Here is a 26385-nt window from a genome sequence, read left to right on the forward strand (position 1 = left end):
CTGTTTCGGGTGCATTCTCACACGGATAACAGTGCGAGGCCATATAGTTATGTCCTACCATACAGAATCAACCAGTAGCTTCTTTCTATGCCCTTACAATGTAGCCCTAGGTCTTAATCAAGCACCGGCTAGTTGAAGTTCAGCGCGCATAGCGCCTAAATCACTCACAGCACTTATAAATTAAATTCAAACTCAATCAAAATTATCACCAGATAGGTGGCCAACATTTATTACATCTACACACAAACTTAGTCGAAACTAAATCAGCTGAAGATGGTGTTCATTGACTGAGGACACCTAATTTACAGGTGGAGACATGTGCTCCGCCGCAGTGGGCTGTAGCGTACAAAGATGCTGCTGTCCATGGTTCTGAAGCGTCATATCGCATCAGATGTGAAACCTTTTGGCCTAAATATCAGTGTACAAATTAATCTACGAAATAGTTACAGTATTTTAAACATTTACAATGATTTCAGTTCAAACCCACGTTTAACGAATAGACATGGTGACTGCACTCTTGTGACTGCTGACAACTATTTGCCAACATTAGCATAAGCTATTATATACATTAACTTCAAGCGCAAAGCACACTGAGGGACAGTCAGCAACAGTGTTTTTATGTTGTCGAAAGGTTTTCATCTGTATAGGTTATAGGCTGTTCTTGGAGTTTATTAGTCTATCCATAAACAATGCATTGAAAACTTGGAATTTAGACACCATTTATAAGGATCACGATAATTTGTTGAAAACTTGGTCCGACTGATTTATGTTGCGTTTTAAGCTAATTGAAAAAAGTCTCTGAATTTCAGAGTCTGAAATCATGTATTTTACAGCCGTCTTTAGTTTAAAGCCTGCAGTTTCCTTAGTGCGACAGTGCGAGGCGCACGAACGTTGCAATTTACTTAGCAACTGAACGTGCTGACATCACAGGACAAACGTACAGCGTTGAGACCGTACGTGCGTCCGTTTCTCCATGCCACGACTCGCTATTTCGTTCCATCTTGTGAAAAAGCGAAACAGCGAAGCAGTATTACGGTACTGCGGACAGTAGGCCTTCGAGGCTTGCTGGTTCTCACCTAGTGTTTTACTGTCTGTCAGCGACTGACGGTGCTGGGACTGACTAGCTCTCTGCCTGTGGACTAAGCGGGGTAAGGATAAGTCGAACGTTGTCGCTTATTATTGGGTGTTTGACTTTGGCAAACGGACGTCTCTATATGTCACCCTGCATTCTGCAGAGGAATTCGCTGGTCATTACAGTATGCAACTCTTTTGCACAGTCATCGTAGGTGCAAGCGTAGCGTGGGGCTGATATCCAATGTAACCTCTGTTATTTTTTAGATAATTGCATGGGAGTTGATGTCAAAATTGCGTGCGGCAATAGAAAATATCCGGTCTATGCCTTTTAGGCTACAAGGGTATTCCGCAATGAGACTGTTTCGTCAGTGATGGTTTAAAATCAAAACACTCTTAGGCTATACAGTCAACCTATAAACAAACACGACCAAATCGGTCTGCGCAGATACTTTTACAGACTCTTTCCAACCCCACCCCCAACTCACACACACGCATGTGAACACACACACACACACACACACACACACACACACACACACACACACACACACACACACACACACACACACACACACACACACACACACATTCACGCGAAGTAATATCTACTGAGCAGCGACAAGCTATTGATGACTGAACAGGGAAAGAATAGGCCTAACACTTGTTGAGTTTGATATGTTGGGAAAATCGCGAGCAGGTGGACTAATGGCATCAATATTCTAAAAGGTCATACAGTTCTGCAAAAGAAAGAATATTGCTGCGTTTTAACAATAGAAATAATATATGTATTCTGTCGTAAGGTGTGTGGTAGCCCCATCACCATACGCTACTCATCCCAGTCTGTTGGTCCTGACTGAAAGAGTAACCTTACTGCTTCACTTTAAAAGGTCGGGTCCGTGCTTATGGTGAAAGGTTGTTGAAATGGACGATTTGAAAATGAAATTACCCCACCCCCCACCACCTGTTTTGTGTGCATTAGCTGGAATTGTCCATGACTCGGTCCGAGCCGTGTTTTTCCAACAGAGCCAGCACACATAACCCATGCTGCTAAAAGACCATAAAGAACAGTAAGCTTAGTCTAGCAAGTAAATTGGATTAGAATAGCATATTTTACCTTCAATTGTGCAGGCACTAAACAGAAATGTAACTAACCTAGACACCTTCTAGTCCACCTAGAAGATGTCAGCTTTCATTTATAATTAAATAAATGCGGCACACATCTTACATCAATTAGTGCTGTTTCTCATCTTCAGCTATTTCCGGAAAACAGCTTAGGTTGCAACCTTTTGAATTGGAATTCAAGTAATATAAAGGTAGGTAGAGTATCTTGACTATTCTAAGATTTTATCGAATGCTAATTTACAGATGTCATGAGCCCTAAGCAGTTGACTGCATGCCCGTCATAAAAAAAAACATGTTAATATGCAATCTAACATAGTCTACTTTTGCAGATTATAGATGTATGAGGCAGCACTGCAAATTTTGATTTGTCATTCATTAATGGGTAAACATAAAGACAAATCCAATATGTCTGAAATAAACCTCCACTGCATGCAGGAATGTGTCAAGTGCGTATGGATAACAATTTTGTGTGTGTGTGTGTGTGTGTGTGTGTGTGTGTGTGTGTGTGTGTGTGTGTGAGAGAGAGAGAGAGAGCGAGCGCGCGTGTGTGTGTGTGTGAGGGAGAGAGAGAGAGAGAGAGAGAGAGAGAGAGAGAGAGAGCGAGAATGACATAAAATAAATATGGAGATACGTCTCACCCTGTATAATCACTCGCTTTGGAGGGGATTTCTGTCTCTCTCTTCTTTTCCTTCCCCGTTTCTTCAGGATAGAACCTCAGAATAAACTACTTGGTCTTTGTCTCTTCGTTCTCAGCTGTTGAATGTTTGAAAGTATAACTAGTCAAAATATACTTATACTATATACTTATATAGTCAAAATAACAACAGTGTTTATATTAAAAGGTAGGCCTAATCCATCCCCAATGAATTCTAGATTAGCATGGGCCTGTCTAGTTATTATGAGCCCCTTTTCTTACACGCATTGTCTCGTTCTCTTTGCCCATGGCTCCACTGCTGTTAACTTTTCCAAGGGCTAGTTTGTTTTTGTTTCAGTCTGTCACTCAAGTTCTCTATGTGAATTAACAGCCCAGTGTATAAAGCAGAAAGTAAATCTGCGGTGCGATTGGAAAGGACTTTAGCATTTCGGTTATTTGTTGATGAATAGTAGGCTACACGAAAATTCGAAATAATGTTTGTTGAGGCATTATTTCTTCATGTCTTCATGTCTTCATTTATAGACATTGTTTCTGACGCTGTCAATAAATGAAATTATCATAGGCTGCGTGCGTCTGTATTGAAAACTGTAGGCTATGTCTAAAATCCACCTCCTTGCATGACGATGCTTAGGGCTAATTATTCATGGCTGCTGTCTCGAGTATCGGCAGTAGGCTACCACTGCAAGTACAGTTCAACGTATTGCTTGGCGATATTTTTTATTTTTTGGATTGATAAAGGCTAGCTTAGTAATTAACTTTAATAATACGCAATTGCACACTAGTTTTATGTGATAAATATTGAGATAGTCTAGATGAAATAATTCGCGACAGTTATGACATAGTCTATAGGCTAGGCCTATGAAAAAGTTAAGTTGCCCGGCTGTGAAGTCGTTATAGGGGATGCCGTTAGCCTTTCAAAGTTCATTGCCCAAAAGTGTTCTTATAAACGTGCATAATCAACACTCGACATGAAATTTAATATTTTTGATAGGCTACATTGGCGCAAAATTCAGGTTTTCAGTTATAGGCTAATGTAGAGGCTACACTTCAATAACAACTGATTACACTATACAACAAAACTCGTTGGGCAGTGGGCACTTAGATAACATTAAGTATTTGCCTCACATTCATGCACAGTTGCTTATATCATGATGTATTGTTAAAAGGGCTAAATGTCAAAATGCTTCATCCAAAGGTTCCCCATCCAATACAAAGTATATTGTATTTTCTCAGCAGAAACACAAGGCTACGCACACTTTGATTAGCCATGCACAGTGCATTACATTGACACATAACTGACATGGATTTTCCTTAGTCAACAGAGTCAAAAGAAAATATATTTTCTAACCAGTCACTACATCACTTATATCTTCAATAATCGGGGGGGAGGATGAGGTAGGCTATGTGTTTGGAGTAGGAGGTGATTCGGTTATATGGTTCATGCACGGAGTTTGACAAGTTGGACACCAGCTGCCACACGCATATAATGCAGACCATTATAGGCCCAGGCTTATACTTTTCACGCTGCTTTAGTTAATGGTAAATGGTAACTATTGGTGGTAAAACACAAACTAACTCGCAGAGTAGAACAGTCAAAGTTATGGTAGGAGAACAATCTGACGGGGATCGAACAGTATACGCTAAGATTGCCATGACTCTTTTTAAAATAGCTCAACGGGTGCTGGTTCTACTCTAACAAGTGAATCAATAGTTGTTTATTTACCGTTTTTAATCAAATGAACAAGTGTTCACATAAGCATTCTTTTTCTACCTAAGCCACTCTCTGTGCAGTAATAGGCTGTTTTTTTTTTTTTTTTTTTTAACTTGCATTGATACAGAAATGATAGCCTGTTACAGAAAAGGGTTTTATTTATATCGTGGATCATACTCCTTATTCTAATTCTATCTTTAAGCTTTTCAGAAATATTCATTTAGACATGATAAACAGAAGAAATTAAAAAGTAGCCTGTTTTTGGGAGGTTTGAACAGAATTAATAAATTAGACTAATATAGGCTACGTTTTTGAAGTCAGTCAATAATATACTTTGAAAACAACTAATTACTCATCTTAACATAGCCCTGAAATAAAAAATAAAATAAAAAAATATATATCTTCTGTGTTTTTAATACGTTAACACATGATAACATATTAGAATTTGTCAGACCAGCAGATCAGTATTCTTTATTAGAAAGCATAAAATGTAGAAAAACAGTCAGACAAAAAGCAGAAAATATTGACTACAGTGATAACTTATATAGGCCTGCAGTGGATTTACTCTTTATTTGTCATATTTATACCTTCTTGGGCAATGAATCTCCTTATTACCTCTGTTAAGATCATTTAAAACTTTAAACGAATTTAAGAAATGGTTGATCATAAATAAATGTCCAAATAAACTACTTTCGTTTTGTAAAATAAGTTATACAAATATTTTTTTCGTTTTTGTTTAGAATTAACTTAGTTTTATATTAGCATTACTTGTAAATAATAATATGGATAATGATGATTAATGTATATATTTCTTTCAGTGGTTGGTTACATTTCCTGAAGTATCTGCAGTTAGTCATAGCCTTTGGATTTTTTTTTTTTTTTTTTTTTCATTTACAAAAGTATGGTGGTTGAAATGGCTTTGATATTACATTTTAAATTCGAATGAGATTAATCAGCCTCGATTTAGGCATCGTCTTGAATTCAATTGACAATAAAATGCTAAGATGTTTTATTGTTATTATGCTGACTAAACAATTCCCTTCCAAATCACATATTACTGTAAGTGGCTACAATAGCCTTAATGGCTGTTTTCTGCACACTGCTCGTTTCTTGACAAGAAAAGTAGCAAGTCGTGTGTAGTAGGCTAAGTAGCCAAATGCAGGCGTATGGCATTTCGGAAACAGCCATAGGCTATATACCCTATTCTATCGCTTGTCGCTTATCCGAAGAAAAAAAAACATTTGATCAATTTAACAATTTACTAACTGAACGCGTTCATAAAAAGGGCACTTATGTTGTGTTTACCTTGTATTTAGGCCTATAGCCTACGTAGGCTACTTCAACAAAATGATCAATGATGATCATATACATATTGCAGCTTGACAGTTTAAGGTCAGTTAAGCAGTCTCTGAAGTAAAATGAGTCGATGGGGAAAGACATTAATCTGTTCGACTATCAATGTCAGGAAAACATCAAGTAGACCTAGGCTACCTTAAAAAGTGCACGACTCATCCCTTAAAATAGTGAATTGTCTTCCTGGGAGACACACAATACACAGACTAGACGGCCTGTATTTTATACTTCTGCTTGCCTGCTAGATCACATTTTCAGTCGTGACATTTTTATCCAATACTGAAGTTTTAATCCAACACAAATAGGGCGAAACGTTGTTCTTCATGAACATATAGCCTTCTCTTGATCCAACAGGCTACTTTTTACCTTCTTTGTTATGCTTGCCCTGCTTTCTAACAAGGCTATGATAAAAGACGATGCATAGGCAATTGCCACAGTGTTCTGCCTGCAAAAGAATGAGTTGGTATGGAAGGAAAGAAAACGAATGCAATTAAAAATGTGTTTGACTATGTAAAATCAAAGGAATGTATTAATAAGTGAGAAAAATTGGTATAGAATGTTCTTGTTATTGTTTTAGCCTGACTTGTATAGTCCTGTAGCCTATATGTAGTTACAATAATAACTATGTAGGCCTATATCTTGCAGTGTCATTATGTCTGTTACAGATGTATGTTTGTGTGTTGGGTATGTAAGTAACACAGGTCACGTCCTATATTTTCACAAAGTTTCACAAAGACTTTGCTTTATTCTTAAACTGTGCGAAAGGGCAAGTGGAAGGTTTTTTTGTACGGGATACCATTTCAGGTTACCCTACGGTCTTTTTAAAATTTGCATTCAATCAATAATTATTCTTCTCTGCTATATAATGTGGGCTTTATTTGTCATAAGCATTCACACAGAATGACTCTTGGGGAACATGCTTGCCTTCCTATGACCCCTGTATCGTGACTGCAGGGCTGCAGGCTGAGCAAGGAAAATGTCTGTGCATTTTGTAATTTCTGTGAAGCAGTTATGACTAAGTACATATTTAGTTACTGTCAAATCTTCAAATGTCAAAACAGCCCGGCCCATGGCTGAATTCAGATAGGCCTACACAGTGGTGTAGAGGTCCCTGGAGAAGTGGGTATACTCTCGGTTTTCACCTTAATAAATAAATAAATAAATTGCCCAGAAAAAAAGCCCTGTTCTCGAAACAGTGACATGTAGACCAAGGGTGGGCATTTCCCCCCCCCCCCAAGGGGCCACATGAGAAACTGGTACTGTTGAGGAGGGCCGAACTCAAAACACAGAACTCAAGTCTGAACTCAATTCTGTTCAATTATATTCTGTTCTTGTTTAACATTAAGTAAATCATATGGTTTTGGTTACTATAGTAAGAACAGGTGAAAATGTGAGGGAGACATAGCCTAATAAAAACAGCAATATGTATGTCCAGTAGCCTATTTAATCCTCATTCTCAAAAAAATGTGACATTGATATGTTTTTTTTCCCCCAGTTTACAAAGACTGGTACAAAGAATAGTTGGCTATAATTGGGCTAGCTAGACCATGGAAATGTGAAGGAGTCAGTACAAACATGTGCCTCCATTTGATCAACACTCAGCAATTTGTCAAAGACCATCATTAAATGGTACTATACATACAGAGCAAATGTGGAGCAGACAATAGTAGGCTATGTCAGTAGTTAATCAACATTCACAAATACAACTTTTTTGTGAATGTAGGGTGTTTTTGCTTTAATGCACTGATTGGTCAACTCGCTCTGCTGTGTGTTGATCCGGCTGCTCCAAGCAACCTGTGGGTAACGTCGCTAGTTCGCTAACATAAGCTTTGCAAATAAACTCAGACATATTTTGGTTACAATTACGGGGTATTCCGTTTGTAAACTGTCTGTCAGTAACATTTTGAAATCAACTATTCGTATCGCCACCAAGCAGCAGTAGGAGTTCGACATTCTGGCTACCGTTGCGCTGGTAAGCGACGCAAACAAAACTTTGACAGGTTGTCACCGCCGATGCAACTGCATTGTGTCGATGCGAAACTCCACTCACCAGCACATCAGTGAGGGTGTCGTATGCATCCACGCACAAACGTATGGGTGTAAGAAAGCTTTACAAATAAAAGCAACGATGTTGATTTGCGTGCATTATCTCTATGATAGGCTCTTGGCTACTGTTTTTTCATGGACTTTACGCGGGCCGGTCTGGGAAAGGCATCAAGGGGGTTTAGAAGTGGGTATACGCGATGTTGACTGAAAAATAAGTGGGTATACGCCGTATACCTGCGTATACCCTGGACTACACCACTGGGCCTACACACACTCAGTGCCTCAGCACACGCGCGCGGCTCTACGATTGTCATCTTCGATTTGACGGAGACAGTTCCGTGTCAACTCGTGTAACGATGGCCCAGGCCTATGGGCTATCTCGTAGATATACCACCTGTTCCTGAAGAGTGCAACTCAGGAACACTATAGGCTATATGATCGATATGACCAAATGAACACTGATGTGGTCCTAATGAATAATTTGCCCTGTCAATTATTTGTAACAAATCTCAAATAATTCGAAGTTGATGCAGTATTATCACGCATGGCACACTCCTCTCTTTAGAGGAGTCATTAATTATTTTCATAGCCTAGATTAACTTTTCCAAAAGCTGACTGTAGCCTATGTTGACTAGCCTGCCGACATAAGGTTTCTTTTCCGTCTCGAAAATAATCGCCACCCAACCATCATTTCTAAAATGGAACAAAAGGCTTTTGATTCAGTGTTTACAGGGCATGTAGACGATTACCAGTGGTTTATTTACGTCTAACATGTGTATCCCTCTTCTTCACCAGTACTTATAGCCTCTGAAGTTAAAAATGCAGTTGTGGGACAGTTCATCCTGGTATTTTACAGTTAATCTATACTATTTTCATGTAAAAAAATATTGCATTTCTACTGTCAAGTGCAGTATAGTAGCCTACTATATAGCGCAGTGCAGTTTCCCCATGTCCAAATATTACATTTCCTGCATATGAACTGAAAACTATCCCTCAGAAACTTCAATTTGGACACTTGAAGTAGCCTGTGCAGTTATATGTTTGTTAAGGGTTAATATAAGATATAACCTATTGTGTACTTTACAAGAGGATGGATGTCCTAATATTGTGCAGGAAACTCATATCTGAATTGAAAAGTTGAACGTTATGTATATAGGTAGCTAATACTAAATCAAGATTCATCCTTTTTTATGGTTTATGACAACTTTATTGTTTCAGTTGTATCCACAGCAAACCTTTACTGAAACTAGTGCATCTCGCTCCCTCCCTTCCTCTCCAAGTGTGGTTCTCTCCTATACGCTTAAAATCTTACAGACAATAACAATGATGGGTTTTCAGGAGCCTGCTTATAGGCAGCTGTAGCCTACTATACAAGCCATACAGCAAGCCAATGAAATAATACTACGAAACTAAACGCAATGAATTTTGTTAGCTATGGGATGAACAGCTGGAGCTTCACAATGCCACTGTCCTCTCAGGACAGCCCTATATGCCTATATGAAAAATGGCTATGTATGTGCATTATTCACAGTGCACATTATGATTACTGCATATTATTCTCAGGACATATAGGCTTGTTGGCTATTTGCCCAGTATGAGTAAGCCTTAGACTTGATATGTTGCAAAATATTATCATTCATTTTTCATTTTTTAATTACATTAGTTGCATTGCCGGTGAAAATATTTTTTATTACCCTAACATCTTACGAGAGACACTAGTTGAAATGTACCTCATGTGCCTCTCTCATGCAGATCTCGCGAGAGCGGTGGCGTGGCTGGCTGGCAGTAGGGTTGCAGTAGACAGAGGGAGAAGGCAGGCAGGCAGCATCATGGCGGACAGAGACAGTGGAAGTGAGCAGGGAGGAGCAGCCACGGGCCCGGGTGTCGGTTCCATGCACCCAGTGACAGGAGGGGCGGGCTCGGCTTCCGGGCTGCAGCATGAGACGCAAGAGCTCGCTTCGAAACGGGTTGACATTCAGAACAAACGTTTCTATCTGGACGTAAAACAGAATGCGAAGGGCCGCTTCTTGAAGATAGCTGAAGTCGGGGCTGGGGGAAACAAGAGCCGCCTGACTCTCTCTATGTCAGTTGCTGTCGAGTTCCGTGACTACCTGGGGGATTTCATCGAACATTATGCCCAATTGGGTCCTAGCAATCCGGACATGGTGCAGGATGAACCGCGACGCGCGCTGAAGAGCGAGTTCCTGGTAAGAGAAAATCGGAAATACTACATGGACCTGAAAGAGAATCAGAGAGGCCGGTTCCTAAGAATTCGACAAACGGTGAACCGGGGGCCCGGATTGGGATCCACGCAAGGCCAGACGATCGCTCTTCCTGCCCAGGGACTTATTGAGTTTCGTGACGCTTTGGCCAAACTCATTGATGATTACGGAGTTGAGGACGAACCCGCAGAGTTGCCAGAGGGTACATCTTTGACTGTGGACAACAAACGGTTCTTCTTTGACGTGGGCTCGAATAAGTATGGAGTGTTTATGAGGATAAGCGAGGTGAAACCTACGTACCGTAACTCTATCACGGTGCCCTACAAAGTGTGGTCCAAATTCGGAAACACTTTTTGTAAATATGCAGACGAGATGAAAAAAATTCAGGAGAAACAGCGAGAGAAGAGGGCATGTGAGCTACAACAGCAGCAAGAAGAATTGCATGGCGACGATGGAGACGAGGATTGATAAATGGAGAGAAAACATGCAAAATTAATCAAAATAACAAGAGAAATTATAATTAAAACTTTACTGTAAAAAGAAAGAAACCTAAAGATTTAACTGTAACTGTTTAACTCCAAGGGAGCACCACCCACAAATCAAACCTCCACAGACTGACAGTTGCGACTATATGTCACCCATCGCTGGATGTTACCCACGTAATCCACCATTAATACAGTAAGCGGCTGCTAAACAAAGTAATAACATTATATATGAACCGTGTTTCCTACTTGATTACAAATGATAAAGAACTTGAGTGTTTATTTCCCCTTATTAACCAAGAACTTTTGTACACGTTCAAGCTATTACAAAAGGTGTTTGCAATGTTCAAATAGAATTGTTGCCGAAATGCGAGAAACAAGACCTTTTCTTGTGAGCTAATGACTTCAGCACAAATCAGAAATGTTAATTTTACTGTCTTTTTCTCTTTCGTTCCTTTTTGAACCAAAACGTAAAACCCTTTCAAGAAGGTTGTCATGTTTACCACCACATATGTTTCATGTGAGGGCTAGGGGTTAAAATGTCATGCAAGCATTATGCCTGTCATACTGTAGGTACAACAGGCAAATCCATTGGAAGGGATCAAGAGCTGTTTGCAATAGGCTACATTGTATCGATATCACACATATTGGACTGGTTGGTGGATCTCAAAATGAAGACCTTTCCAAAAGGCATATTAATATTATTAATGTATTTTTTTATTGAGTCATGCAGATCATTATTCTATATATTTGTGTCTTGTTGTCATGCAATGTGTATGGAAAAGGTACCTGACTTTTATTAAGGAAGTACAGTAACTACATGCAGCAATGACATGAGTGCTTAAAGATGCAGTCCTTGATTTGGTTTCACTTTCCCAAAATGTTGTTGTCTTTGGAGGTCAACAGCCTATTAAATTACTCACCTCCTCCATTCTCTTGAAGCACCATTTTGATTGGCTGGGATTGTTTATGGTTCAGTGTGAGCCATATTGTCTGTTCATTTTCCATTTACAGAGCTGGGGCTGCGTACGAACGCCTCCCTTGAGCCCAAACACTGAATGGACAGGTTTGAGAACTGTGAGGAGCAATTCACTGAATTCTACGAATGATGTACGAAATTAGTCACGGACTGCACCTTTAACAACATATTTGTAATATAGAATTTTCAACCCTTCTTTAAAGCCCATTAAAATGTACAGGATCTTACAAAAGTGCTAATGTAAAAAAAAAAAAAAAATGCAAAGTATGATTTTGTGAATCAGAAGTATTTCTGTGCTTATGGAAAAGAGAAAAAACATCCCGCGTTTTCAGTGGGAAGAATTTGACAAACAATCTGTAAAAGTATTTAAAATATCTCTATCTGTCACTATATATATGTATACAGATGTAGGTCTGTATATAGATATATAAGCATATGTGTGTGTGGCTGTCAGTGAGTTTGTGTGTGTGTGGGTGTGAGTGAGTGAGTGTGTGTGTATGTGTGTGTGTAACAATCTACCAATGAGAGAATGAGTGGTACGGAAGAATGCTGTAGCTGCATGTGAACCTGTACACAGTTGCATTGAGATGGACATCTCAATGACAGTCCTCAAGGACCCTGTAATGAAGTGGTTTTCAATTATAATTAGACTGTTAGACTGTCTTGTCCAGATCACTAAATCTCTGACCACCAATGTGGATTTCACTTAGTCTGTAACTGTGGTGCCATCGTAGCGGAGATGGTATGTACCAGGGCAGTGACTGGACTCTTTAATTTTTTCAATTCTAGTGCCGAGGTCAGTCCACAGCAGCGAGTTCACGTGGAAAGGGAAACCCTGACTCAAGGAGGTCCTTGAGAACCTGTGTTGGGTGCCACTGGCATTGATAATACTTGTTGAGGAGCCTAACTCTTCAGCATTTAAAACAACCTGGTGCCTTACACGCTCGGCATGCTTACACACTGGCTGGTGCATTGGATTGCAGTTTGGGTTCATGTCTTTTTGATTACTTTCTTAACCTTCTCGATGTGTGATTTCATTTGAAAAGTCTTGTCCCTCCCCGTACCTTCCCCTACCTTTTGTGTGTGACCACACAACTAGTGATGCCCACTGGTTTCCCCTGGAGAGAATATAGGACATGGGTTGAAGTCTCAACGATTCCCCGTGGACCTATATCCCCCAATCTACCCAATTATCCAGGCATCGGCCTACATGTAAACATGGAAGGGGGTGTTCACCTGGACAGTAGTGCGTAAGAGCTAACTCTTCACTTGCAAAGCCTACAGTAGGCCAGTGATATAACCACAAATGGTGGTAGGGAGTGCCACTTTGAACTGGGTAGGGATTTAATATGCCTGCACTTCCCCTGTGCAAGGTTTCTTGTAATGCTATGGCTTGGACAGTAACGTGTCATTTGTCAGAATTGTAAGGCCTCTTGTTAGAGGTATAGTCAGCATGTCTAATTTTTCTTTTCTAACGTTGAAACATTATTCCACATTATTTGTCATTTTGAACATTTTGGCTCACAAGTTTTTTTTTTTTTTTCTTCTTCTTCGTCTTTCTTTCCAGTGCTATATTTCATTACTGTGTGCAATATCGTATGTGCCAATTGTGGCAATATATGTATATCAATTAAATATAAGATTAATATTTGAAAGCATGTGGCTGAATTCCACGTTTATTTCTCTCTAAAGAGGTTTTTTTTTGTTTAAAAAAAAGCCTTTTTCTGCACTTAAAACTAAAGGTCTGTATCTGGATGAGGAGAGTAGAAAACACGCCAGCAGCCCAGTCTAGAAGAGGCTTAGAGACCACTCCATCACATTCACCAATGCATTCATTGGACACCAACCTGTTCACCATTCTCTCCTGTGTCCACACTCCTCCACCTACCACACCATCAGTGGGGTCTGTCGATGGGAGAGGGAGGGGGAGGGGAAGGGGCAGATGTGAGGTTGTATGAGTGGCTGTACATGTGGTGTCAGTGTTTGAGGTTTTGGGGGGTTTCAGTGGGAGCTTTTAGCATGCAGTCATGTTCCCTGGTTGTACTAAAAACAAAAAAAAAGTTATAAATATATATATATATATATCTTTATATATATATTGGAGGAGATCCCTATGAAAGTGTATGATGATCTTTATTCTGTCTTCAGTGGTTGATGGATGTCTAGCACATTGCTTTCCCAACTAGAGGAAGTATCTGACTAATATGGTATTTGGAAAATGATCTCAACAAGGAATGTCTTGTGCATTTTTTTCTTTAACTTATATTCCTTATGTTTTCAAAGATGATTATTGAATAACTCATTCAATGTTGATAAGTCAAATATAATTTATGTACATTTTACAAAATTTTAAAATAAAAGAAATGTTAATTTACCTACTTCTCACTAAACGGATTGCATATTTCCTGTTCATGACTTTGTGTGATGCATTCTGTCTGGTTTGCCATGCAAGACTATATAATCATGGAAAGTACAGCATGTCTCGCTCTCTGCGGGTCTGCATTGCCTCTTGTTGTCGGATAGTTTTAAAGATCTGCTACATGCGTACAATATGTTCACAGAATGTCAAGGATCTATAATCCATCACCTTAACAGGTATATTATGAAGTCATGAGAAGCTTTTAAAGAATCTAGTGGTGCTAAATGTATCATCTTTTGTTTTTGACATTTTACAAAATGTCTGCAGCTTCCCTTAATGATGTCATTCCCCCCTGCATTTATGCATTCTCTTAAGTAGAATATGGAATCATGGTAGAGCTAGGCCTATGCTGTGCAGCTGAAATGAGCTATATACCACTAAGAAACATTCCATGGAGATGCTCTATGGACAACGTTAAAAGGGATTATGGATTATGGAGTGCTTTGTTTAACTCGGACAGAGTTATTGGACTGTAGAATGTATACACAGATCACCCATTCATGAGAAATGTCACGAAACAAACACTGTCTTAAACACCGTCAGCTTTAGTACATTTTTTAGTTGAATGCATTTTGTATCATATTGTGTTTGGATAGGTCAGTGGGTGAACATCAAGTTCTCTCCACTTTCAACAGATAGACAATGACAAATGTGTGTCAGTGTATACAGCTGTGCCATAGACAGATGTGACATACACTACAATGTATAGTGAAACTGTGCCTGCTCAGTCACTTTATTGTACTCTTGTTTTTGTTTTGCATTGAAACATCTGTATTTTGCCATTAGTTAAGCAAACTCTGCAGCTCTCTTTGGAGGTGTTTTATCACCATGGTCTAATTGTACTTTCTCCGATTTAACAATCCTATTATTCATTTACCTTCTGTATTTATTGTTATGTAGATACTAATGGTGCTTTTCCTTTATGGAGATTACTTCCACTGGCAGATCATTCCAGAGGAACCTTTTGAGGCCTGTGTTCTCTTTTTTTCATATTTGTTTTGATCAATTAGTAATTGGCCCTAGACCAGATGTGGCATCTGAGTTGAACTGATGTGCAGATTGCGCGGTGAGTAATAACAAAAGTACAAATGCCGGCTTTTGAAATATTAATCACATTCTCCTAGTTTCTGTCTCATTTCTCAACGCCTTTGGTCTCTTTTTGCTGATCGTGCAACAAGAATTCGACAATTTCTCTTTCTCTCCGTGAATGAGACGATTCTTCTGAACAACACAGTGTTCAAAACAGATTGTTTCACTTTGTCATTTCTTTAGGGCTCAGGCAGGCCACAGTGTGAAGACCTAGATTCGAGGGAATTAAACAGATTGTTTTGCTTTGTCATTTCTTGTTTGCTAGACCGTGTTTAGGACTCACACCGTGTTTAGAGATTGCACATCTGGTCTTCTTTTCAGGTGTTTTACTCCCTGCCCCATTCTATTCCCATGGAAGGAGGTGACATGGTGGTTACTCACCGTCTGTTGCCAACTTGCCATGTTGTCTCCTTTATTCAGGTACAGCCATTCCATGTCTTTATTTGTATTTTGTGTGGTTGGTTGTGCCCCTTTTGGTATCCTTGTTATCCTGAGACTTTTCTCAATAACATTACTGAATGTCCATGGCATTTGTCACTATCATGTGTTGCTTGTTAACTATAGTTGAGCCATTAGTTAAATTGTTGTAGTTTCTGTTTCAAAATCCAAAATTTCCATATAGTATTTGTATTATGCATCAGATCATAGACAGTGTAAAACAAACTGCGCTTGATGTTGTGAAAACATGCATGTTTTTGTTTTACTGCTGTTATTTTGGTTCGAACCACAGGCTGTGTTTCAGTTGGGTTTAAGGATTGCTATTGAGCATCTATCCAAATTGTATTAAAAGTGATTAGATCAACTCATAGCTCTCCTTGCAAAACTGACGTCACATGTTTTTAACTGGCAGCGTATGGCTAAGTAGAGACAGTTAATAAATCAGACCCACTAAACCAGCTACAGTAGGAACGTAATCCAGTCATAAACCATACATTTGTGTACATTGTGCGTACAGCACAGTTTTCCCTCAAGATATTGTGAGGCAGTGTTGAGCCTTCTCCTGAAGACGGTTTCTTAGGCCTCCATCCCTAAAGTATGGTGATGGCTGGCAGGATTAGCCTATAGAGCTCAATACAAGGTATTCAGTTCAAAAGCTCAAGTTGTCCATACCATACACCCATAGACATATTTCAATTGTCTGAATACTGTGTCATAAGGGAGATGAAAGACAGTGTGGTTTCCTACAATGTCATCACAAGATATAAACTCCCATTAGAAGGCTTCTCAGCCAATCACGTGTGATGAATCTTGTCATGGGATATCATTAATCAATGCACTTACTTTCCTGCTGGAATTTCCAATTACTTCTATATTTTATATGCTATGCTCCAGGTTCTTCATGTTATTATGTTGATTGATTCTATGATTTACATGATTTCTTGGTCTCATTCTGTAGGCCTACTATGTTTTATATTCATCTTTCAACCTCTTATCCAACTCAATTCGTCATCGTAAACAAAGAGATAAGTATGGACATCTTTATTAACACGTATTAGACCGTTTGTGATGGGCTTTTATTATTATTATTATTATTATTATTATTATTATTACTATTATTATTTTCTTAGTGTGTGCACTGATGACTCTGGGCCATGTTCAGAGTGCTACATTGGCCTTTGTCTCCAGGTTACAGGGATATGCATACAGTACATGCCCACCGATGACCTTAAGTGAAATACCTCCCCGTGACACAAATTTTGTTGGCTTCATTTTATTTCATGACACTCTGGAGTGTTTAAATCTGGTATGTCAGTGAGGTTTCTTTCCCCCCCAGTGAGTGTTGATTGATGCATTTGTCGACAAAGACCAGGGAAATGTTCTAAATGCCTGATAAGGCTCAGAACAGAAAGCCCTAGTGACTACTTTGCTTGGGCTAGTGAAAAAGCTAGAAGCATTTTCTACATTTCTATCATACCCTCAGAATAGGATGATTGTTGAAAGTTTAGAAGCCTCTTGTTTTGGCAACAAAAGTACACTTGACTATTAAGCTGTGCTGTTTTTTTCCTTCAACATAATCACGCACTCGAGACCTCCTGTGTTCTCCATTCAGATGTTTTTATGTGCCTCAATGATGTGTTCCATACTGGCATGAAAGTGTCTTGAAGATGTCTGCAGGAAATAACTAACATCTCCACGGGGTACATCGGCACATTGCACCTTGTTATTACTTACTCAATATTTCATAATAAATATATCTTGATGTGGACAACCATCCCTGGAGGCTGGGTATAGAGGACATAATCAAAGCCTCCCAGCTAGGACTGGAAATGGGGTGTGCTGTCTCTTTAAGTAAAGGGCCAACATGTTGCATCTGCGGTTGATGTGAAGCACTTCTGCAATCTTTGGTGTATCCTGACACCTAGTGGACAGGGGTATACTTTGGGAGCAATGAATTTCGAACGAATCATCTCAATCCGCTCCAACTGTGCCATTGCCAACATGTATTTTCTAATATTACATGAATATGAAATATGAGGTCATCAATAAGCCGAAAGTGAGTAAATGAAAATCAAAGCGAAGTGCACATTTAATCCAACTGTAATTCCCTAGTACCCTTGGCTTTGCAGCAGTTTAAGGCAATCCCACACTTTGAAATTTGTTTCGTTTTATTTTAGATTATCTTCTCCCAATTTCTTGACTATGTGTTGCTAACTGCGAATTTCTATTTGTTTGCAGAAATTAAAACTTACCGCACTGCACTTATTATTGTGAATGACATCATATCGGTCATGTTAAAGGACATGATATAGTCCTGTCAGCAAATGAACACTGTCATGCACTATGTTTAGTCTGCCCACTTCATGTACTGTCAATTCATCCTAATTTATACCACCACCTTTTCACATCTCACTTCCTAATCCTCCTGTTCTCCCTCTCTTCTCCCTTCCTCTTTCCTGTTCTCCCTCTCCCTTCCTCCCCTCCCCTGCTGGGCGGCTGCTCAGGCCCTCTCCTTTGCCAGCCTTGGCAGACGTGCCACACCTCTCGGAGCCTGGCTCGGCTCTTTCCTGTGAAAGGTACCGGCCGCGATTCAGGCGAAAGGTTGTTGATATTTCAGCCCAGCAGGCCATCATAATGCAGCTCTCTCCTGTCTGTGCCCCTGCTCCGAGTACGTTCATTGGCTGGAATAGTGTGTGACTCTCTCATACACTAAGCCACTTTGTTTTTGGCCCAATTACAGGACTAGGACAATGTATGAATGCTGGTGTTTTGTTTTTGTTTGTTTGTTTGTTTCTGTGTTCTTGAACTCACCAACAGAACAGACAGCTTAAGGACCATGAGGAGAAATTAGCTGAATTTAATAATAATAATTAAAAAAAAGTGTATTGGATTAGAATTGCAGACTGAGCCTTTAAATCCTCCCTATTGTCACCAGTGGTTTATGCTTCACTTTCAGCCAAACGTGGTATATGGAGTTTTGAAGATGTTGGCAAGAAAAAACAAACACCCCCACAGGGTACATCAGGACATTGCACCTTTAAAGTGTTATTGCTTCCTTAAGATGTGCTCATAATAAATACAGTATATCTTAATGTGGACAACCATCCCTGGAGGCTTGGCAGTGGAAATTTGTGAGGACACCAAAAAGGACTGTATTAGTTTCTAGGTGAAGGATTAATCAAAGCCTCCTAGCTAGAGCTGGAAACTACCCCTGGGCCTGCAAATGAAATGCGTGGATTATTCCTTTTTAGTAAAACACCCCAAAATTAGAATTCTCAATTTAGATTGAGAGTCGGTCTGGAAAGACTTCATTGACTTGTGATTTCCAGGAGCGGAACTAGCAGTGAAATGAAACTTAAATGAGCACATTAAACTCTTACCTAATTGTTTCAGAAGTGCAGCAAAACAAATCTGTGTTGTAAACAAAGGTTTTAAAATGTAGTTGTTTACTCAATTCCAAATAAAATACACGTCAACATTTGTTTAACCCTGTTGTCCTCAGCACCGCCATTGGCTACTTTTGAATGCTCTGCTCTATCTGTCATCATATAAAGCCCGCCCAATGCTGGATTAACAATTGTGATTGGTGCCTGAATTTTTGGGACATTGGTGGTCTCTTTGCCAGACCAACCTAAAGAGCGAATTCAGATTTGCTGACAGGTTTGTCTGGGATTTCCCGGGCTAAGTAAATAGCAATGGATTATGGAAAATATGACATTGTACCACATGTCGTCCCTGTGTCAAATACAATGTCAGTGGAGCAGTATTCAAGACATTGAGATTATGGACTCTGATGAAGAGGTTTGTGCATCGAAACGTTACGTTAGTCAATGTTTTGCACCTTCTAAATAAAACCTAAAGAGGATATCTGAGTTGCACCGAAGTCCCGCTTCCTCTCAGTGTTCAAGACAACTCAACTAATCAGAATTCCTCATAGCTCCTTTAAACATTATATGAAATAATAATCCCTTTCCATGACACCTCACAAATAGACATGAGGAATGTGATTGGGGTTGACTTTTGTGCCATGTGGTCACGCTACATGCGGAAAGGGTCGGACTGCCTGGAATGGACACGAATAGTTTTCTGTTACTATTGTTGTGTTACTTAAATGTTTAGTTGTTGTGACAATCTGATAAAGGCAATTAAAAAAAAAAAGATCAGTGTCCATATTCCTTTTTGTGAAATTCCATACACATTGATTTAAATGTAACAATTGTCATCCTAGAATTTGTTGCACACATGTATCAATGTGATTGACTAGTGTAAATACTATTTCAAATGTTTCAAGGAGGGTTTTGTTCCTAATTCCAATGAAGTCAATGTAATTGACAGCTGTGAGCCCAGCAAGGTCTCTTGATTGAAGTAGTTTGCTACACTGAAATTGTGTGCAGACTGTAACCGTTTGCAAACGTTTTTTGGACATTTTGGACTGTTTTACCTTGTTTGACCAGAGGGTGGTGCTGTGGATTTAAAAATGTGTGTTAAGACTTAAATAACGCTCTCACCTTAGGTGCGTGACAACAATTCCCTGTGGACTATGTTGGACCTGTCTGCATTTGAAAGATCACATCTATTAATGAAACTTGATATGGCCTGAGGCATTTTTTTCTTTCAGAAGTCTTGTCCAAAGAAGTCCCATAAATGGCTCCCAAGAAACTTGTGCAAACAGGTTATATACAAGCTTGTATTGCACAAAACCATTTGGAAATGTTTGTAATAGAAAAGATACAGCCTACACATTGCATTGATATTTTGTGTTTTTTTAATGTGTATTTTTGAGTAGGCCCATTAATACAACCCCCCCATCTCCATGCATGACCAGTTGAAGCGGAGATACAATACGGCCATACAAAACCAAATCGTGTTAACTACTGCAGTAAGGCACATTTCAATCAATGTTGTAATGTCTAATGTGACTGGCATCTGTTTTTAAAAGGCACATTTCAATCAATATTGTAATGTCTAATGTGACTGGCCTCTGCTTTTTTACATTCGATGGATTTTAGTTATGAATTAAATGGAAAGTATGATATTTACTTTTTATGTAGGCTACTATTGCAGAAGGTAGAAAATAACTGTGTCAAGACAAATGCTTAAAACCTGGGCACAGCACTGTTAGTGATGTACTGTGAGTATATTTGTGTCCACCAGATGGCGTCTTTACATATTTGAAAATTGGATTTTTCAGATGTGGACATGAACCACAAATCTTAAAACTGACTTGTGTGTCAGGTTGTGGACTCGTACGTCAAACAATTTTTCAATTTAAACAATCTTTTTGTTTTATTCTTAAACATGTACATTAGAACCTATACTTAAACTGAAAATTCTTGAAAAAAGCATGTTTAAACAGCAAACATACTGATGTATACTGCCCTCTAGTGATGCATTCTGCTAATTGCAACGTATAGCACATAGTCATCCATCCTCTTGAATAAATCCAATTTACAATTTCATGGTAGAATGGGTAAAGATTGAACTTCACTTCTGCAGTGACACAAATGCAGCCACTATGTATAAGAAAGAGCCATACAGTTTCTCATTTATACTTCAATGTAATTGTAAAGTGTGTACTTCTTTATGTGAACAAATTATAGTGATGTGGTTTCAGGCATCTGGTTCACAATGAAGGCCATATACTTGTAAGTAACTGAATCAAGCAATGGGTCCGGCTCTCTAAAGCTGTAACACAAACCAACTTTCTTTTGTGAACTTCCACTGTGCAGTTTCACTAAAATTGGTTGATGCAACTATTGTTTGCCATTTGCTCACTGATACTTAAACGTTGTTTAAAAATGTCTAAGGGTGATGATTCACAAGGTAACTTTGAAACAGTGTTGCATTGGGCATTGCTCTGGAGTGATGTGGTTCTGACACATTCTCCTTGTTTTTGGGCAACATTTAGTTTTTTGTCCAGAGACAGGCAAATGGGCAAATTTAAGAGTAATACGCAAATTGTCATGATCATCCTATCAAAACACATGCAAACAGCTATGTGGTTGAAGAGAAGCATTGCTCAAAAAGTTGCCTTGTGTATCATCACCTTAAAATACAACTGTGAAATTGGAACTGTTAATGATACATGCGTTCTGCTCATGGCAAACAGTGTGAAATGTGTGTGTAAAAATGGCGCATGTAGCGTGTGAAGCATCTAAAGAGGGAGGATGAGCCACGACCACAACACAAAATGGCTAGACAACAATCTAAGAACAGAGTATGACTCAAGCCTTCTTCCCCTCGTCTTTTCTCTGTCTCCCCCATTTTTTTTCTCTCAATGTTTTTTTTCTCTCACTTTCCCTCTTTTCTCTGTCTGTCTGCCTCTCTAGCTTTGCACCAATGTGTGTTTGGTGTGACCTATATATTTTCAGAACACGTAGTTATTTAAGGGACTAACTTTCCGCTCTCTCTCTTTCTCTCTCTCTCTCTCTCTCTCGTTTACTGGGTTTGGCGTTGTCTGTCTCTCCGCCCCTCTCTTCTGTGTTAAACAGGATGCTGCTCTCTCTCTCCCTCTCTCTCTCTCTCTCTCTCTCTCTCTCACACACACACACACACACACACACACACACACAGCTGCTGCAGCTGAGCTCAGCTTCCTGACTCTTTTCTTTTTTCTTCAGGCTGCGAGAATCAGAGGGAAGAGAGGAAGTCTGTGAAAGAGAGAGCGAGAGAGAGAGAGAGAGTGGAGGAGGGAGCGAACAAGAGTGAGGGACTCTGAGTGAGTTTATGTTTGAGTGAGAGACTGCAGAGAGAGAGAGCAAGAGAGAGAGAGAGAGTTCATGGAATGCTGTGATGTCACCAGCTTAGTCATACACAAAGGCAAGAAAGACAGAAGCACATTCACTCTTCCAGTCTGAAGACTGCTGTGGAGTAGCCGCACCTCTCTGTGAGTATCCTTCATTTGCTCATTTATTTCTCCAGCTTGGTCTTTTGTCTCTCACTCTGTTTTTCTCTCCTTCCGTGATCTGACTCTGTCACGCTTTCACTGACAAAGAGCTGTAGTCGACAAATCCACCAGAACAGAGATAGTTCTCGCTATCTCTTTCTTTCTCTTTCCCTTTCTCTGCCTCTCTCTCTCCCTCCTTCTCTCTCTCTCTCTCTCTCTCTCTCTCCATGTCTTTCTCTCTGGACGTGTTTTAGCCTTGGGACTGAGAAAGTTGTGGCAATCTGGCTTTCTCTGCTGGCCCGAGAGATTCTCTTTGGTCAGTAAACATGCTTGCAGTCGCAGCTGTGGGAAGGGGCAACGTAAAGACAGCAGTGCTTCATGGGAGATTGGAGATGGGGTAGGGGGGTGGAGGGGGTGAAGGAGTTGGGGGGGTGGGTGTGGGGGGGGTCATGTTGGTGGAGGAATTCAGAGGAATCTCCTCCCTTACAGGCCGGGCTTAGCCCCACAATGCTGAGAAATGGTGTGTGTCTGTGTAGTGATGGCCTGCACGCATCTTTTAAAGTTCTTCGCCAGCAATCTTGAAGACAGGGGAGTGAAAGAGGGGGAAAGAGAGAGAAGGAAGGAGAGAAAAGACCAGAAAAGAAAAGAACATTGATGAATGTTTAGGGAATGTTTAGGAAGCAAAGCAGTGGTAAACAAATTCAGTGATGTTGTTTCTTGTGTTATGGTTTACCATCCACAGACTACAGCTGATGGCGGATGTGGAGTGACATCTGTGTGTGACATCTGCGTGGGAGTGTGTGTGAGAGTGTGTGTGTGTGTGTGTGTGTGAGAGAGAGAGAGAGAGTGTGTTTGTGTGTGTGTATGTGTTCGTGCAAGTGGTGTGGTCACGCCGAAACACCTCAACAGGCACACATACTGCAGAGAGTCTGTGCAGGTGTTGGTTTGAATGCATGTGTGATTGAGTGAGTGTGTGTGTGTGTGTGTGTGAGTGTGTGTGTGTGTGTGTGTGTGTGTGTGTGTGTGTGTGTATGTGTGTGTGTGCACTTTAGTACCCATGTGTGTAGGCGTGCATGTGTAGTCAGAAACACATCCATCGTCTCTACCACTCACTTCAACTATCATCTCCTCACTCCACTGCACGTATCGTCTGGACGTCTCTCTCTCTCGGACATCTCTCCTGGACGTTACCCCTGCGTTCCTTTACGTTCCCCTAACCCTCCGAGACGCCCTCTCAGTCCGCTGCTACCGCCACCATGCTGCAGCAGATCCTGAAGGACATGTACATCGAGCCGGAGCTGCTGGAGGCTCTGAGCGAGGAGCAGAAGAAGACGCTCTTCATCAAGATGAGGCAGGAGCAGGTGCGGCGCTGGAAGGAGCGCGAGGAGAAGACGGAGGGCGAGGAGGCGCGCCGGCCCAAAGCCAAGACAGGTGCGTCCCACACTGGCCCCACTGACCAGCACTGACAGCATCAACCAGCACTGACACCATTAGCACTGACACCACTAGCACTGATACCATCAGCACTGACGCCATCAGCACTGACACCACTAGCACTGACTCCATTAACCAGCACTGACACCACTAGCACTTACTCCATCACTGCACTGACAGCATTAACCAGCACTGATCCCATCAATTAGCACTGACACCATTAGCACTGACTCCATCACTGACACCATTAGCACTGACACCATCAGCACTGACTCCATCAACCAGCACTGACATCACTAGCACTGACTCCATCAACTAGCACTGACAGCATTAACCAGCACTGACTCCATCAACTAGCACTGACAGCATTAGCACTGACTCCATCAACCAGCACTGACACCATTAACTAGCACCGACACTTTTAACTAGCACTGACTACATCAACCAGCACTGACACCATCCGCACTGTCTTGCACAGCACCACACACCACACACTCTTAAAACGAATGTGTTGAAAATAACACAACTTCTGTTGATTTTTAACACATCTCTATGTCCAGATAGGGACAACACAGTTGTGTTATTTCTTACACATTCGTTTTAAGAGTGCACTCACCTCATAGCGCTGATACCATCAGCCACCATGGAAAACATCAACCAGCACTGACACTGTTAACCCAGTACTAACACTCAGTACTGTCTGAGTTAGCCTAGTATTGACTCCATAAACCCAGTAGCCTACTGACTCATAGACTAGCCCTGACAACATCAGGTAGCACTGACTAAGCTGATGAATGTACTGATATGCTCCGTGCATAGACATTACTCTATGTGCAGAGACATGTTTTCGAAGGTGCACAACTTCTCTGTGAGTGTGTGTACGTGTGCGTATGTGTGTGCAAAGTAAACGAGCGTGCCCGTGGATGCCTGTGACCTCACTTAGAGATCCAGATAAATGCATTTATTTTGGTCCCCTGCTGATAGGCGCCTCATGACTTTATATGGTTGTGAACGCCGCCACTGACTTTCTGCAGCAAATGACTCAGACTGGAGTTTCACAGAGAAACCGTAAGCTTGCGGTTGACCTCTGTGAAGCAAGCTCTTCCCTGACACGCACTCGCTTTGCGTGGTACTGACACAGAGAGGAAGCCAAATGGAGCGCTGTGCCCACCCCACTGACACAGACACAGATCATGAGGCCAGGGTGACCCATCAGTCATTTTAGACCCAGGGGAGAGCTGAAGAGGTGGATATGCCGTGTGTTTGTGTTTCCTAAATGACAGAGTGGCGTCTGGGGACGTCACAGTTCCACCTCTCATGTGGCAATGGCACAAGTAATGACGCAAGTTTGGCAGTGACATTGTCTCTGTGTGTGTGTGTGTGTGTGTGTGTGTGTGTGTGTGTTAAGGGTGGCACTAGCATCTAAGGAGTTCCCAGAAAACAACAGGATGGATAAGTGAGCCTGATAGGGTTGGGTGAGCATGTGCAGAGGTTGTTGTACTGTATCTCTAAGGGTGTGTGTTTGTGTATGTGAGTGTGTGTGTGTTTGTATTCTGTGTGTGGGTATTTGTTTAGATGGTTACACTAGCTTGTGAGGAGACTCACACAGACACACAGGATTGAGCCAACTCTACTAGCCAGATGTGAATAGAATCCAAGTGTGAAGGATGGCTTTAGAAAATACGTTTGAGTGTATTTGGTTCATGTGGATGTGTGTGTATTTATAGCAGGGCAGAGACCACAGAGAGAAAGAAAAGTAAACAAAAAAGACAAAAAAAGATGAGCATTCATCAACAACAATGTCGACACTGCTGTCACATGTCCTCACAGACACCCCCGTCTTTAGACTGGCCTGACATACTCACCCGGGCAGGAGAATCTGGCTGGACGGCATTTCTTGGCCTGCCTCTACTGTCTTTATGGGAACTGGGAGTTATAATCACAGAACGCTCAACGAGCTTCCCTTGTGCATTCCACAAAAAGAATCTGAGATCACTACCCACAAACCCACCCAGCAGTCCTGCTTGGAAAGGCCCTGAGGGACCAGGGTGGTGGTGGTGGGGGTTGTTGAGGTGCTTTCTGATGAGACTAGGTCAATCGGTGCTTTGTGGTAAATGAGTGCTTCGCTCAAAAACATGGACATGTGCGTCGGAGTCCACTCGGATCACAAAGGCGTTCTTGTGAAGAGGTCCGAGTCTCGGCGAGAGGTCTGGGAACAGAGTGCTCTGTATTCCCCCAAGGCCGCCGCAGCTGCCGCCTCTGGTCACTAAGACACTTTTGCCAGCGCGACAGCCCGCTACAGAGCAGCTTTACGAGCAACACATGGGCTCCTCGGAGGTGGAGAATAATCTCTGCGCCTGACAGTGCGACTGACAGTTGTTGAATGTTTTTCTCTTTCCACCAATTTGTGACTTTGTAAAACTCCAGAGTGCTTTTGTCCGGTTTCGGACAGTTTCGTCTTGTGCCGGGGAGTTG

At 40.9% G+C, this 26385-nt stretch overlaps 2 protein-coding genes across 4 annotated transcripts in view; both read left to right on the forward strand.

The window, feature by feature from the left end:
• The first annotated feature begins 1017 nt into the window (after window positions 1-1017).
• puraa (purine-rich element binding protein Aa) lies at window positions 1018-14018 on the forward strand. 2 transcript variants are annotated; one of them, XM_062536729.1, is made up of 2 exons: window positions 1018-1148; window positions 9714-14018. In XM_062536729.1, the coding sequence occupies exon 2, from the start codon at window positions 9791-9793 to the stop codon at window positions 10649-10651; it is 861 nt and encodes a 286-aa protein (XP_062392713.1). In that variant the 5' UTR covers window positions 1018-1148; window positions 9714-9790; the 3' UTR covers window positions 10652-14018. The 2 variants fall into 2 exon arrangements, with proteins under 2 accessions (XP_062392713.1, XP_062392714.1); XM_062536730.1 differs by lacking the exon at window positions 1018-1148 and adding an exon at window positions 2233-2387.
• Window positions 14019-22160: 8142 nt separating this feature from the next.
• The window catches only part of zgc:100829 (uncharacterized protein LOC445149 homolog), an 18410-nt gene continuing 14185 nt past the window's right edge, over window positions 22161-26385 (forward strand). For both annotated transcript variants that reach the window (XM_062536732.1, XM_062536733.1), the window contains exons 1-2: window positions 22161-22476; window positions 23219-23907. In XM_062536732.1, the coding sequence (XP_062392716.1) occupies window positions 23733-23907 (175 nt within the window). In that variant the 5' untranslated portion in view covers window positions 22161-22476; window positions 23219-23732. The remainder of the gene's footprint in view (window positions 22477-23218; window positions 23908-26385) is intronic.

Source organism: Sardina pilchardus, chromosome 5 (assembly GCF_963854185.1).
Source record: "Sardina pilchardus chromosome 5, fSarPil1.1, whole genome shotgun sequence".
Classification (NCBI taxonomy): Eukaryota; Metazoa; Chordata; class Actinopteri; order Clupeiformes; family Clupeidae; genus Sardina; species Sardina pilchardus.